General features: G+C 36.4%; 1 protein-coding gene and 1 pseudogene across 1 annotated transcript; one reads left to right on the top strand and one right to left on the bottom strand.

Moving 5' to 3' along the window:
• The first annotated feature begins 8969 nt into the window (after positions 1 to 8969).
• Positions 8970 to 9993, top strand: LOC136821233 (uncharacterized; annotated as a pseudogene).
• A 502-nt stretch (positions 9994 to 10495) lies between these two features.
• Positions 10496 to 11149, bottom strand: LOC136821232 (DNA ligase 1-like). Its single transcript, XM_067077464.1, has one exon. It carries the CDS (start codon positions 11147 to 11149, stop codon positions 10496 to 10498), a length of 654 nt encoding a protein of 217 aa, XP_066933565.1.
• Between the last annotated feature and the right edge of the window lie 5680 nt (positions 11150 to 16829).

Genomic DNA, 16829 nt, shown 5'->3' with positions numbered 1-16829 from the left:
TAGAGTTTTGTGGTTGATCTTTGCTAGTTTTTAAGGATTTCAAGGAAATCTGTCGACATTAGGAGAAAACTTGAATTTTTGATTGGCCAGTGCTGAATTTTCAACCCCCTTAAAATGCACAAATTACCCCTAAAACGTTTTCTTTAACAAAATCACGAAGACCTTGAAATCCTTCTAGCTAACAAATCAGTCTTCTCAATCCCTTGCCCTTGATTTCAACATAATCTCAAAGACATTCTTCAAGCAATACTTTCCTTATAGTTGTGGTAAAGGAGGGCCCACTATAGTTGGGTCCGACGGAGAAAATTTTTGATTTTCAGTGCTTTGGATTGGCTGAAAATGCACACAATTCAGACGATAGAATCAATTTCACAACCACCCATTTTATCACCCAGACCTGCCGATCTAATTTTATTCAAGTCGCACTTAACAGGTTCAAGGGCAAACTCCAAAAGAATGAAGAAGAAGAAGTCTCCTAAAGAATGAACGTGGAATAACCCTTGAATCTCAGGGTTCCAAAAGAAGTTTTCTCATTTGATTCACTGATGTTTATATCCCACGCAGTGGAGAAAAATTTTGTATTTCTATGGCTGAAAATGGCCTGAAAATTTGAAATTTCAAGGATTTCAAGGGTATAAATCTTGCACTTCAAGGGTCCCTAAGATAATATTGATTTTTCAAGGGTTTCAAGGAAATTTTCAAGGGCAGGAAAAAAATCAAGGGTATTTCAAGGGTTTCAAGGAATTCAAGGGTCGCTGGCCACCATGGATTAATCACGTCTGATCTTACATAGGTATAGATATATCATAGATATCATCATCGAATGGCTATTGATTGTTAGTCTGTACTGCAGTGACCGATAACCAATTGATCATTTAAGAGTCTTAATCAAAAATCAATCGATCATTTACAAGCCAATCAATGACCATCAATCAATTGATAGGTACGTAATTGAGCCTAGGTAATTAATCCTGATTGAGCTATTCCAGAAATTTTCTGTTTACCCCATGTGGACGACACGGTTTTTTGTAAAAAATAAAGCCTCAGAACTTCGATGTGAAATTCAAAATATACTCGGAAATTGACTGGATTTTTTTAACAGGTATTGGAAATTCCATCATTTTATCTCATTTTTAAGAAAATGCCTTGGAAAATTACGCGTTTTCCCTTCATTTTTAAGAAAATGTCTTGGAAATTCGGCAGGTACAAAATGCATAAAACATAATGCATATTGCATAATGCATAATAGTATTGTGTAATTTACAGAACGATTTTATATTTTCTAAAACTCTCCTTTGTAGAGGCTAAAACCACGAAAACCTCTTTAGAAGAGTTTCTTTTAAACATTCCATAATCAGAGGGATTTCCCCAGACATATTTTTTTTACTTTTCGAATCCAAACGAAAGAGAAAACATTCGAATCATAACAAAAGGGTTTTCCGTCAGCATAAATAAGCAACAGATCAGAAAGGTTTCCCCCTTCTTCTTTCTCAAAAAAACCATAAACATTTGAATGTAAAAAGATTCGAAGTCTATTTTCTTTGATCTATTTTTTGCATGAAACTCTTTAATTTATATTGGCTGGATATATTGGCTTATCTAACAAAAAGCATTCCCATGGTTAATGCTTTGTAAGATGGAAAACCCGATGCAAATGTTCGAAAAGATCTCTGAGTACTTAGAAAAGTAATATACGGAGGAGATATTTTCGTGTTTTTTGCTACACTATACTACGTTCTGTAAAATACAACTATGAAAATCAAAATGGCGACAATCATTTTCAGTGGATCATGGATTTTCTTCATCATCCAAAATTCAAATTTACAGCTTTCTACCCTTTATTTTCTGGTAGAAAATGGTATATTTGTTTTGTTGAAAGTATTATCTTTCAAATTCTCCTTATTATGGCCACTAAAATTGACATTTTTCAAATATTATGCATTATGCATTATGCAATATGCTTTATGTTTTATGCATTTTGGACCTGCCGCTTGGAAATTCCAGATTTTTCAAAATCATTTCAACCTCGGAAATTCAGTGTCGTCCACCCCCATTTACCCAGACTCTCCCACTCGATACAATCGATAACTTCTTCCAGTCGATAACCTATCGATGGATTGGATATCGATTGCTTCTGATAATCGATACCAGACTCGATCATTCGAACTAATCGAACTGATTTTCTAATCGAACTAATCGAACTTGATCGAACCTAATCGAACACTCACAATTTTTGGTAAAATTTGAGTTCGATTAGTTCGATAAGTCGTCTGGCGATTAGTTCGATTAAGTTCGACTAGTTGGATTAGTTTGATAGGTCCTTCCATTAATTCGAACTAATCAAACTTAATCTGAATCGAACTAGTCGAACATAGTCGAATCTAATCGGACTAATAGAACTTAAGAACACTCACAATTTTGGAGAAAATCTGAAAGTTCGATTAGTTCGACTAATCCAACTTTAATCGTTCGATTGGTCAACCTATCGATTGTTGATCGATTGATCATCGATTGATAATTATCATCGATTGGCGAACGATTGGTAATCTGTTCTACAGTGTAATCGATCATTTAAAGAGTCAATCGATAATCAATCGATCATTAACAAGCCAATCAATGACCAATCGATCAATCAATAGGTAATCAAGCCTCCCTCAAAATCCTGATTATCGATTGTCTATCTATTATCGGAACCAATCGATATCCAATCCATCGATTGGAAAAACCTATCAATTGTATTGAGTTGGAGGGTCTGGAATAACCACCAGTCTGGAAATGATGCACAGTCCACCAAATATATTTGACGTGAGGCTGTAAAATTCCTTTTGGCGTATTGGCGTAAGGTAAGGAGCAGAAGTGTAAGCCCTGTAGGCCCACATCCACTTGCTGTTCCACGAGTGGAACTTTTTTGGCGTTGGCTGCAATTTAAACAAATAGCAATTCGGTGTGGACTTCTCATCATTTCCAGACTGGCATAACCATAGAAATTGAGAGTAAAAAGAGCTGGGGTAAACATCAAATAAAAATGGCATTGTGATCTCATGAAAAAGGAGGGCCTGGATATTAATACTATGTATGGGGAGGACTTCTTGTACTGCAAACAGCAGAACAGAGTTTTTACAGCTACTTACAAGTTGTAGATTAATACATCTCCTTAACGCTTAACAACCATGATTCCCCAGCTGTAAACAGTAAAGCTTTGGGTACCATTTTTGTTATGTTATTAGAGTGAGAAATAGTTGAAGCAAATGAGACTTACCTTTTCACTGTCGAGCAGAGAAAATAAGAAATTCAGCTCTTCTATACGATCCATTTCTTCAATTTGCCTGATTCTTTCAAACTGACCCTACAACAGTTGACATTCTCCTGCACGTGCGAAAGTTCGATTCGAACAACTCGAATATTTATTCCTCAACTCGCCTCAACTCGAATTCGAGTGAATTTCCGAGAATGAGCTTGATTGGTTTATCCGTAAATAATGAAAATTTATGCATAATTTATGCGCATCGCGAATCGCGAATCGTTGGGTCGTGCATCGTAAAGTACACAAACCCCATTGTTGGTCGTTTCTGCTTCTACAGTTTTGTGCAATAAACGAATTTTCCCTCATTAACACTTTTTATAAACAACTGCGAAACAGATTAATAACATGGACATCTCCAGATGGAAAAAACCCAAAGTCAGCTGGACTTCCTTATCATTGCGGATAATCCAAAATGTTTTGTCAAAAAATGCAGAGTCTTTAACTCGTTTAATATTGATAGCGACCACTCCTTACTATTGATGCAATATAAACTTTTCCGTAAAAAACCGAAAACCTTTGCTAAAGTTCCTAAAAGATTCGCAGTCGATAGATTTAAAGACAACAATATCAGACAGAGTTTTGAAATAAAAATTGGAGGAGCTTTCAACGAACTAATAGATAACTCCAAAGAAATGTCCTCAGAAGACTTATTCAACGATTTTACGAAAATTATGAATGAACATACTGAAGTCGGGAAACGATTGAGAAAGCCTGTCGATGGTGTAGATGAAGAAACGATAAATCTTTGTGAGGAGAGACGACGTGCTCGAACAAATATGCTTGCGAACTCTACACATGACGAAATACGATCAGATTACAATACGTATTCTTAATAAAGCAGTAAAAAAGCGGTGAAACTAGCGAAATATAAGCACTAGAGAAGAAGACAAAACTCATCGAAAATAACTTTCGAGAAAACAAGACTCGTGAACTATTCAAAAATATCAAAGAGCTTGAAGCGAAACCAAAAAAACCTGTGATGGCCCTGATAGATGCAACAGGCAACAAAACTCCCCAAAATTCCGAAATCCTGACCATTTGGAAAAAAAACATTACGGAAAACACTCGAACAAAGTTTTCCCAAGCGAGGAGGACATTTTACATAATACAGACATCCCAGCCCTGAATAATGAGCAATTCGAGATAGAGAAGGAAGATGTTGTAAAAGCAATCAAGCATATGAAATTAAAAAAAGCCCCCAGACACGATGGTGTATCACCAGAAGCGTTAAAGGCGGGTGGTGAGCTGACAGTCAATGTTCTCCACAAGCTTTTCAATAAAGTCTTATCTTCTAACGAAGTCCCTTCAGAATGGTTTAAAATGATGGTGACCCCAATCTACAAGAAGGGCGATACAAGTAACCCTGGAATATACCATTCGATTTCATTACTGTCAATACCAGGAGAGTGTATCCTCACCGTATCCTCCTCGAAAAAAATAAGAGAAAGAACCGAAACTTTCACCAGTAAGACCCAATTTGGTTTTCGTCCAAATAAAGGTACAGTAGATGCGATTTCTATCGTCAGGCAAATTACGGAGAAGGCAATAGAGCGTGTTGTCAATCTACACTTCAATTTCATTGATTTTAAAAGTGCGTTCGACACTGGCTTGAGGGAGGCACTATTGAGGATGTTGCTTGCTATTGGTGTCTCGACCAATATTGTCAACATCGTGAAAACCATGTACGACAATACAACTTGCTCAGTAATTGTTAACGGTCGGCTGGTCGGTTTAAAGTTACAATTGGTGTACGCTTGTTCCACATGGACACTCACTAATAAAGACTCCAACAGACTTCGAGTGTTTGAAAACAGCTGTCTCCGAAAATTGCTTGAGGTTAGACTCCTGGACAGAGTTTCAATAAAAACACTGCACGAAAGAGCAGGTACAAAGCCGTACATACAAAACTTCGTGAAAAAACAAAGACTTTCGAGGAGTGCGACTCTTGGCAAACGCATGCGCGTAAGCAAAATTTACAAAATTTCAATGATATGCGGGCGCTAAAAATGGAAATTCACCTTTTTTTTCGTCTAGCCGCTATTCCACCATGTTTAGCCTCTGGAATGTTTCAACTTTGAAAATTTCGTGAAAATTAGCGTTTTTTGAGAAGAAGTCGTTGCAGTGTCAATCTTTCGCAAATTTAAAAACTCACTTTCCCTTGGAAAAAATTGACGTTTTTTGTTTTTTTGGGACCCTTGGGGCATAAGGTACCTGTTGACCGCAAAAATTCCAAAATTTGCGAATTGACCGTTGATAACATTAGGGGTAAAGGGACCCAATGACGTCACGGGTTTGGGAAAAACTTCAAAATGCGATATCTCGAGTTTGAAGAGGAGTTGGGAGGTCGTTGACCCCTCATTCTATTGGGAATTTTATGGGGAATGAGATGGGAGGGTTTATAAGGCTGGAGTAGGACTTTCAAATTTGGCTGAATTTTGGCCATTTTCAGTTGATGACGTCATCAAAACAGAAAACATGCGATATCACGAGTTTGAAGAGGAGTTTGGAAATGGCTAACCCCTCTTTGGATCGGGAATTTTATGGGGAATGAGATGGGAGGGTTTATAAGGCTTGAGTATGACTTTCAAATTTGGCTGGATTTTTAGCCATTTTCAGTTGATGAAGTCATTAAAACAAAAAAATGCGATAACTCGAGATTGGAAAGGAGTTTGAAAATGGCTAACCCCTCTTTGGATCGGAAAATTTATTGAGAATGCAATGAGAGAGGGGTGTTATGAGGCTTTAGGACGACTTTAAATGAAAATTGGCTAACATTTGGGTAAGCAGTTTCAGAAAATCAAAACAAAACAGCCGAAAAGAACTGAACTCTCGGAATAAATAATGGGAAAACGTAAAAAAATCTATTTTTTGATAAGCTCTTTATATATTCTATTCTTTTCAAAAAGTCAGTACCAAACTACTCGACACACACACGACACGTGACACAAACCATATAAATTCAGCTTTCGGCACTTTCGTTCGTGAAAACCAAATAGTTTTTTAATAATGCATGCATAAAAACTTGAAATTCTTTAATACTTGTCAACAATATATTTTCCATAACAAAACAAGGGAATTTCAATGTCTTTGATTAAACCAGGTAACGAGGGATTTTTGTAAAAGCTCTCTCGTGCCTCTCCCAATTCTCCACAAAACTGCGTCTTTGACTTTTCAGCATCGATTCTTCAACAATTGACACTTCTTACTTCGAAAATTCGACACGTTTACAGCTTGACGATAGTTGAAAGTCGAGAAGTTCCCCAATTAGTTTTTTTTGCAAAAATGTTGTTTCAGACCATATTTTCTCTCATCCATGCATCGAAACAAAAACATCGAAAAGTGTTATCAATCTGATAGAGAAACGCATTGATGAAGAATTTCTTCTCAATCGAAAAAATACAATACATCTTCCTTTTATGTGTATAATGTATAATAGTTTCACATCTTTGAAAAAGCTGCTGCATTTATTTTGAAGCTTCTGAATCGAAAAGATTTTTCTTTTTTGATGTGCATATTTTCGGCGGGAACTTGATGTCGAATGTTTTTGTTCGAATGTAACAAGATTTTCGAACAAAAACATTCGAAATTATAGAGACCCGGAATTCCCAAGTTATTTTTTCCGAGTTAAAAAACGAGTTACGAAAAAACCGAGTTATCCCGAGTTATGACGTCATTTTTGGAATACAGTGACGTCATTTTACATTTCATAACTCGGTTTATTTTGCTTCCTTTAACTTTCCGAGTTATTTTTCGTGTAACTCGTGAATTTTTGTTGAATTTGTTTCCTTTAGCTTTCCGAGTTATTTTTGATTTTCTAACTCAGGAAATTGTGCTTCCTTTAACTATCCGAGTTATTTTCCCTTTTTTAACTCGGAAATTTTTGCTTCCTTTAACTTTCTGTAAATAGATTTACGTTACAAAATATTTCTCGTATTGACTATTGTTGCACTTAAGTCATGCGATAACTATTTATTACTTATTGAGTCTTCATTGGATTGGTAACTATTGATAGAATCTATCGGAACAATTAGAAATGGATTTCAGTAAAGTCAAACAAAAGTTTATTACCCTTTCGGTGACGTCATTGAGGGCAAAAATGATGTCATCATCACAAGAATCGCAGTATTTTGAGTTTTGATCCGTTTTAAGTTGTCATTTTACATTTCATAAATCGGTTTATTTTGCTTCCTTTAACTTTCAGAGTAAGTTGTAATTTTTATATTTATGGAATTTTATATTTTTGGAATTTCTTTGGGGAGTTTGGGATTTTCGGAAAAAAAGTACGATATTCTTTTGAGCAGCGGATTGATAGCCTTACATAACTAGTGGGCTTGAGGCGTCTATAGAATCCCTTTCGCTTTGCGAACACGAGACTCGTTCTCCGTGCGTAACCCCTTTTACGATTGATTACGACTCTTTTGGCAAACGCATGCGCGTAAGCAAAATTTACAAAAATTTACAATATGCGGGCCCTAAAAATGGAAATTCAGTTGTTTTTTTTCACGATTTTTTTCGTCTAGCCGCTATTCCGCCGTGTTTAGCCTGAATGTTTCAACTTTGAAAATTTCGTGAAAATTAGCGTTTTTTGAGATGAAGTCGTTGCAGTGGCAATCTTTCGCAAATTTAAAAACCCACTTTCCCTTGGAAAAAATTGACGTTTTTTGTTTTTTTGGGACCCTTGGGGCACAAAGTACCTGTTGACCGCAAAAATTCCGTAATTCGTGAATTGACCGTTACTAACATTAGGGGTTAAGGGACCCAATGACGTCATGGGTTTGGGAAAAACTTCAATTGAGATATCTCGAGTTTGAAGAAGAGTGGAGAGGTAGTTGACCCCTCATTTTATGGAGAATTTTATGGGGAATGAGATGAAAGGGTTTATAAGGCTTGAGTAGGACTTTAAAATTTGGCTGAATTTTTAGCCATTTTAAGCTGATGACGTCATCAAAACATAAAAAAATGCGATAACTTGAGATTGGAAAGGAATTTGGAGGTCGTTGAGCCCTCATTCTATCGGGAATTTTATGGGGAATAAGATGGGATTGGAAAGGAGTTTGGAAATGGCTAACCCCTCCTTGGATCGGAAAATTTATCGACAATGCAATGAGAGAGGGGTATTACGAGACCTTAGGACGACTTTAAATAAAAATTGGTTAACATTTGGGTAAGCAGCGTGAGAAAATCAAAACAAAACAGCTGAAAAGAACTGAACTCTCGGAATAAATACTCTCGGGTACCTAATAGCCGGGGGGTTTGGGATAAGCAGGGGGGGTGGAAAAAATCTCAAAATTTAATAAGCGGGGGGGGGGTTGGAATAAAAATGTCCTGGGTGGAAAATGTTCGAAAAGGAGGCTAATACAGCAAAATTAGGGCAAAAGAGGGATCTTTCAAAAAAATTTTCCCAAAAGTCAATAAGCGGGGGGGGGGGTTGGAATAAGAATGTCCTGGGGGGAAAATATTCGAAAAATTATTTAGCGGCCCCCCTCCCGGCTATTAGTGACCTTAAGCTAAGGCGGCGGTGGTCTTCGTGGCGGCATTCGGTGCATACCGCCTCCTCCTCATCACCGCCGTCAAAAATAAGATTAAGCAAAACAGAAAAAAATCGCGCGAAAAAAATGTAAACAAAAATGGTAGCCTCAAAATTTTAGTCATAACGTAATTCAAAATGCCTGGCTTCAGAGAAGTAAGAGAAGCCCTTTTACTTGCAAACTATGACAATTCTTTGAATGACGAAGATTTTCTGCTACTGTATGATATCAACACATCAAAAAATCCCGACTTCCCTTATTGCAAATACCCATCATTTGACCTTGATATTTTGGATGAAAGTGAGTACTAGGCATTCCAGATGACTTGATTTGTTATAATAGAACTAAAGTTGATGGGCTGGAAGCTTTGTGTATTCTTCTTAAGAGGTTTGCCTACCCAATTCGATATGGAGACATGATACCGTTATTTGGAAGACCAGTTCCAGAGTTCAGCATGATCTCATATAAAGTTTTGAATCATATCTATGATAATTTCAACGGGTTACTCACTGGTTTCGGTCACCCATGGATGTCCCCTGCTTCTTTGGAAAACTATGCCCAAGTTGTGCATGATAAAGGAGGAGCATTAGACTTTTGCTGGGGGTTTGTCGATGGCACAGTGAGACCTATTTGTCACCCTGGGCGTAATCAAAGGGTTCTGTATAATGGCCACAAACGTGTCCACTCTATCAAATTTGATAGAGTGTTGTTACTCCAAAAATAATTGCAAATCTTTTTGGTCCAGTCGAGGGTAAAAGACATGACTCTGCCATGCTGGCTCAGTCAGGACTTTTGAATCAACTACAACAACATTCACACAAACCAAATGGTGATATATTATGTATATATGGGGATTCAGCTTACCCTTTAAGACCCCACCTCCAAGCTCCATTCAGAGCACCTGGTTTAACCCCAGATCAAACACAATTCAACAAAAGTATGAGTAAAGTCAGAGTGACTGTTGAATGGTTATTCAAAGAAATTATCAACTATTTCAAGTTTATGGACTTTAAGAAAAATCTGAAGGTTTGTTTAAGTGCAGTTGGTAAAATGTATATTGTTTGTGCTTTCTTGCAAAACTGCAGAACATGTTTGTATGGAAATCAAGTTTCTCAATTCTTTGATTGTGATCCTCCAAATATCGAAACTTACTTGACATGATGAAAAGGAAAAACTGTTCATATTTCTAAATCTTGTAAAACCTTTGTAAAATATGAAAATTTGTTTAGAAAGATTTTTCTCTCGTATTATCTTTGTTTTCTTTTTTTCAGTTAAGACAAAAAATAACCTACTATAGTAATATTAACAAGTTTAAAAAAGTTGCATATTACATTTATAAATAACAAAATGTATGATTAACAAAATATAAATACCAATATAAATAGATCTATACAAAAAAATAACTCAAAACTCAACTTTTATGTGCAAAATTTCCAAAAGAGAAAGAATTTTTCGAGACTATAAAGCTGAGTTACAGTACTCGAATTTGTCAATGGCTAAATGTTTTTAAAAGATGAGAAAGATATATACCAAGAATATTTTTCTAAGTTGGAGAAAAACACCTCTAATATTTATAACAAAAGAAGCAAAAACAAAACAAATTTCAAAATAACAGCTTTCCAAACAGTTCAAAACAACTCAACAAATGTTTCTAAATTATCAACTAGTTCTTCTTTTGATTTGAATTTTGCATTTGCATCAACAAATTCAACATAGTTTGATTTTGTTCTTGCTGTTGTAACATCATTCTTTGCAAATTTTCTTCTCGTAACTGTGCAATATTCAGTTCTCTTTCTTTTAGCTCCTTGTCTGATTCCATTTTTTCTCGTAAGTATGCTATTGTATCGTTTCCAGATCTTCTTCTACGTTTTCCATTTTCCTTATCTGTACTTCCTTCGTCACCCTTTCTTTTTTCGGACTCTCTGAATGTTTCCATGCATTGTTGCCTCATATCTGCTGCTGTCTGCCGTTCCTTTTCTTCTGACACCTTTTTGCTACTATCGGTAAGCTCAATATCTTTAAATTTTTGCACAATTTCTTCGAGGGCTTTTTCGAGGTCTGTTGGTTCATCAGGAGAAATCCCAGTTGCCTTTTCTTCAGCAGCAATTTTCTGTTTGAAATTACGTTCAAGAACTGCATATCTTTCACGAACACCACGATGAGATACAGAAAACTTTGGATTATCGTGACTATTAAGAGATTCTGCTATGAGTTTCCAGGCTTCACCTCGTTGCACTGTTCCACTTTTATAGTTAAAAGGTTCATAAGTAAGGATTTCACGACATAGAATTTCCTCATGCATTTTGGTCCAAATCATTGCAGGTCTGGAAAAAGAAAACACTGCAATAAGTAATACTGTAGATACACACATGTCAAATGTTATTTGAACCAAAGAATAGGGATAAAAATGTCCATAGAGCAAAGAAATTATCATTATATAGCCAAACAAACCAACAGGTTGAGGATAGGACTCAAGATGACTGGATGAGATGAAAAAACATTCAAATTTCAGTGCAAACAAAATCAAAAACAGCCCATGATTCAAGAAAATACTAAAAGCCAATAAGAAATGCACTTACTTTCTTTTATTTGGTTGTTGTTGTGGTTGTTCATGTTGATCCATGATATTTGTGAGTTTATATTTCAAGATATTTTGAAAACCTCACAGAGAACGAGTTTGTTATGATTTCACGTTTCAGATATCGAGGCAGAGGACTTCGTGCAGGGAATCACCCATTTTGTGCATGCGCATTTGTGAATTTTTAGAAGAATACCGCCAGGGAACCACCTCCGCCGCCCTTGCTTAAGGTCACTATTAGGTGCCCGAGAGTAATGGAAAAACGTAAAAAACTATTTTTTAATGAGTTCTTTACTCCATTCTTTCCACTTTCCAAAAAGTCAGTGAAATTAAAACTGATAAAATATAAAGAAATTATTACAAAACAACTCGACACACACGTGACACGACCTAAAGCAAATGAATTCAGCTTTCGGCACTTTCGTTTGTTTCGTGAAAACCAAACAGTTCTTTTAATCAATGTATGCATAAAAGCTTTAAATTCTTTAATACTTGTCAAGAATATTTTCCATAACAAAACGAGGGAAATTCAATGTCTTTGATTAAACCAGGTAACGAGAGATTTTTGTAAAAAGTCTCTTGTGTCTCTCCCAATCCTCCACAAAACTGTGTCTTTGACTTTTCAGCATAAATTCTACAACAATCTTGAATAACACTTCTTACTTCGAAAATTCGACACCTTTACAGCTTGACGATAGTTGAAAGTTGAGAAGTTTCCCAATTAGTTTTTGTTGCAAAAGTTTTGTTTCAGACCATTTTTTATAGCTATTTAAACCAGTATGCATTTTCTCTCGTCCATGCATCGAAACAAAAACATCGAAAAGTGTTATCATATCAATCTGATAGAAACGAATGATGCAGAATTTCTTCTCAATCGACAAAAATATAATACATCTTCTTTTTTTGTGTACAATCAATTATCCTTGCTATAATGTATAATAATTTCACTTCTCTGAAAAAGCTGCTGCATTTATTTTGAAGCTTCTGGATCGAAAAAATGTTTCTTTATTTTGATGTGCATAATTTCGGCGGGAACTTATTGTCGAATGTTTTTGTTCGAATCTAACATTCGAACCTAACAAGATTTTCGAACAAAAACATTCGAAATCGTAGAGACCCGGAAGTTATTTTTGATTTTCTAACTCGGGATATTGTGCTTCCTTTAACTATCCAAGTTATTTTTCCTTTTTTAACTCGGGAATTTTTGCTTCCTTTAACTTTCTGTAAATAGATTTACGTTTAATAAAAAGGCTCGCCTCGTTAATATTTCTCGTATTGCACTCAAATTCATGCGATAACTATTACTTATTGATTCTTCATTGGATTGGTAATCAAAATTCTCAACTTCAGTTGAGCTAGAATCTCAGAATGTTTGTGAGTTTGTGAGTTTGTCCACAAACTTTGGGGCAGCGTAGAGAGCGGAATAATTGATTTAAGGAGCTGAAATTTGGCACACCCCCTCCTTATGTTAAAACTTAGGGGTAGTTTTTTCAATTTTTTTAATTTCGCTTTTTTTACAAGCAAGCTTTCCCTAATTCTGAGTGCCCATCACTCTGGGTTTACAACTGGTTTACGCCTATCACCCTGGGTTTACAATTGAGCTTTCTCTTATCCCGAGTAACTATTACCCTGGGTTTACAATTTGAACGAAGTTTGTCTTATCCCGAGTAACCGACACCCTGGGTTTACAATAATTGGACCTTCCTTAATCACTAGCGCCTATCACCCTGGATTTGCAACGGCCTTCTAGCCTTCTATTATCATGAGAGCCCATCACCATGTTTTAAAAAAGTGTTTACAATTGGGCTTTCCACTTTCACACGTACACTGAAGTTGAGCCCAGTGCTTTAGCACGTTACAGTCATCGATAGAATCTATCGGAATTCTCAGCTTCAGTTGAGCTAGAATCTCAGAATGTTTGTGAGTTTGTCCGCAAACTTTGGGGCAGCGTAGAGAGTGGAATAATTGGTTTAAGGAGCTGAAATTTGGCACACGCCCTCCTTATGTTAAAACTTAGGGGTAGTTTTTTCATTTTTTTTAATTTCGCTTTTTTTCGTGAGTTATCCCCATTTTACCGGGATTTTGCGCTTATTTAACGTCATAAAAGTCAAAATAATTGACGTCAAATATTTTTTTAAATGCTAAAAATACAAAAATAGAAATTTTTAATCATGTTAAAAAATATTTGACGTCAATTTATCTAGGTGCCAAAATAAAAGGTTGCTCTACACACGGAAAAAAATTCTTTATTCTAAATTTACCTACGACTGAGCTTTCTCTAATCCTTCTGAGTACTCATCGCTCTGGGTTTTATAATTGAACCTTCCCTTTCCTGAGTGCCCATAAAAGAAGGATTTTTTCACCCCGCGTTTGCAATTTAGCTACCTTATCCCGAGTATCCATCACTCTGGGCTTACAAACAAGCTTTCCCTAATTCTGAGTGCCCATCACTCTGGGTTTACAACTGGGCCTTCTCTTATCCCGAACGCCTATCACCCTGGGTTTACAATTGAGTTTTCTCTTATCCCGAGTAACCATTACCCTGGGTTTACAATTTGACCTTCCTTAGTCACGAGCGCCTATCACCCTGGGTTTACAATTGAGTTTTCTCTTATCCCGAGTAACCATTACCCTGGGTTTACAATTTGACCTTCCTTAATCTCGAGCGCTTTATCACCCTGGGTTTACAACGAAGTTTCTCTTATCCCGAGTAACCATCACCCTGGGTTTACAACGGCCTTCTATTATCATGAGAGCCCATCACCCTGTTTTAAAAAAGTGTTTACAATTGGGCCTTCCACTTTCACACATACACTGAAGTTGAGCCTAGTGCTTTAGCACGTTACAGTTCAGTTGAGCTAGAATCTCAGAATGTTTGTGAGTTTGTGAGTTTGTCCACAAACTTTGGGGCAGCGTAGAGAGCGGGATAATTGGCTTAAGGAGCTGAAATTTGGCACACGCCCTCCTTATGTTAAAACTTAGTGGTAGTTTTTTCAATTTTTTTAATTTCGCTTTTTTTCGGGAGTTATCCCCATTTTAACGGGATTTTGCGCTTATTTAACGTCATAAAAGTCAAAATAATTGACGTCAAATATTTTTTTATTTTTTTAGATTCATTGACGTAAATGAATTTATTGACGTCAAATATCATTTTTTAACTTTTCAAGTGTCAATGCCTTAAATTTTTCTACTTGAATTTTTGCAATTTAGATATTTCATTCCGATTTTTGTTTATTCCTGAAATTGCCTACGACTGAGCCTTCTCTAGTCCTGCTAAGTATCCATCTATCTGGGTTTACAATCGAACCTTCCCTTTTCTGTGAACGATCGCCACGTAGGCTTATCAACCAAAGTTTACAATTTAGCCCTGCCTTATTCCGAGTAACCATCACTTTTGGATTACAATTTTAAGCCTTCCCTAGTCCTGATTACTCATCACCCTATGGGTTTACGACTTAGCCTTCTCTTATTCCAATCACCATTCACCACGGGTTTACAATCGGCCTTCTCTTATCCCTAGTACCCATTACCCTTTTAAAAAAAGTGTTTACACTTGGGCCTTTCACTTTCACACGTATACTGAAGTTGAGCCCAGTGCTTTAGAACGTTAAAGTTATATACAGTGCGTTTTAATTTTATTCTCAACTTCAGTTGAGCTAGAATCTCAGAATGTGTGTGAGTTTGTTTGTCCACAAACTTTGGGGCAGCGTAGAGAGCGGAATAATTGGTTTAAGGAGGTGAAATTTGGCATACGCCCTCCTTATGTTAAAACTTAGGGGTAGTTTTCAATTTTTTTAATTTCCCTTTTTTCCGGGAGTTATCCCCATTTTACCGGAATTTTGCGCTTATTTAACGTCATAAAAGTCAAAATAATTAACGTCAAATATTTTTTTTATTTTTTTTTAGATTCATTGACGTCAAATATCATTCTTTAACTTTTCAAGTGTCAATGCCTTAAATTTTTCTACTTGAATTTTTGCAATTTATGTATTTCATTCTGATTTTTGTTTATTCCTGAAATTGCCTACGACTGAGCCTTCTCTAATCCTGCTAAGTATCCGTCTATCTGGGTTTACAATCGAGCCTTCCCTTTCCTGTGAACGATCGCCACGTAGGCTTATCAACAAAAGTTTACAATTTAGCCCTGCACCTTATTCCGAGTAACCATCACTTTTGGATTACAATTTTAAGCCTTCCCTAGTCCTGATTACTCATCACCCTATGGGTTTACTACTTAGCCTTCTCTTATTGCAATCACCATTCACCACGGGTTTACAATCGGCCTTCTCTTATCCCTAGTACCCATTGCCCTTTTAAAAAAAGTGTTTACAATTGGGCCTTTCACTTTCACACGTATACTGAAGTCGAGCCCAGTGCTTTAGCACGTTACAGTTACTATTGAGTCTTCATTGGATTGGTAATCAAAATCATCGATAGAATCTATCGGAACAATTAGAAATCGATTTCATTTCAGTAAAGTAAAAAATTTATTACCCTTTCGGTGACGATATTTAGGGCCAAAATAACGTCATCATCACAAGATTCGCAGTATTTTGAGTTCTGATCTGTTTTAAGTTGTAATTTTTAGATTTATGGAATTATAGATTTTCGGAATTTCTTTGGGATTTGGGATTTTCGGAAAAAAAGTACGATATTCTTTTGAGCAGCGGATTGATAGCCATCACCTCTTCCTACATAACTAGTGGGCTTGGGGGATCTATAGAATCCCTTTCGCTTTGCGAACACGAGACTCGTTCTCCGTGCGTCCAGTAGCGGACTGGCTTAATTTTCTTGGTGGTGCAAACTATGAAATTGGCGCCCCTGATATTTTTGTCCTTATTTGCGCCCTATACCATTAAGTGAAAATATTAAATTGTAAGAGCAGTGACTGGTTGAAAGTAACGCCCGGAATTTCCGAGTTAACAAACTTTTATTTATACGAAGGTGGTGGTAATGATAATTTGATTTCTATTTTCTTGTTATTTCCTGGTCTTACTTTACTCTCCATTAAAGATCAAAGGCTGAAAGAGGCCCCAAAAATTCGAAAGTTGGCAGGAATAAGGGTTCTTTGTAATTCTGGCGCCGGAGGCAAAAAAATTTGGTGTAAGAAAGGTCAAACAGCTTAAAATATATTCTAAAAAGGAGAAAGCTAGTCCGCATAAGACCACAAAAACCACAGCGAGCAGTTTCAATCAATCTCTCATTTTGGAGGTGAGCATCCTCTTTAACCCCTGGTGGATACACAACACTTCTCTTGCTTTGACTTTTCGCAATTCAATGCTGATAGTAGATTTGAAAAAATTCGTAAAATAAAACGAAGCGCCGCAGGCGAAAAAAAATTTACATTGCACTTATAGAAGGCGCTAAAAACGTGTCAAAGGGCGCCAAATTTTGGCGCCCCCTTGAAAAGCTTTTTTGG

Source organism: Clytia hemisphaerica, unplaced genomic scaffold (genome assembly GCF_902728285.1).
Source record: "Clytia hemisphaerica strain Z4C2 unplaced genomic scaffold, Clytia hemisphaerica genome assembly, whole genome shotgun sequence".
Lineage (NCBI taxonomy): Eukaryota > Metazoa > Cnidaria > Hydrozoa > Leptothecata > Clytiidae > Clytia > Clytia hemisphaerica.
The sequence above is the reverse complement of the archived record's forward strand: the minus strand, read 5'-3'. Positions and strand labels throughout refer to the sequence as shown.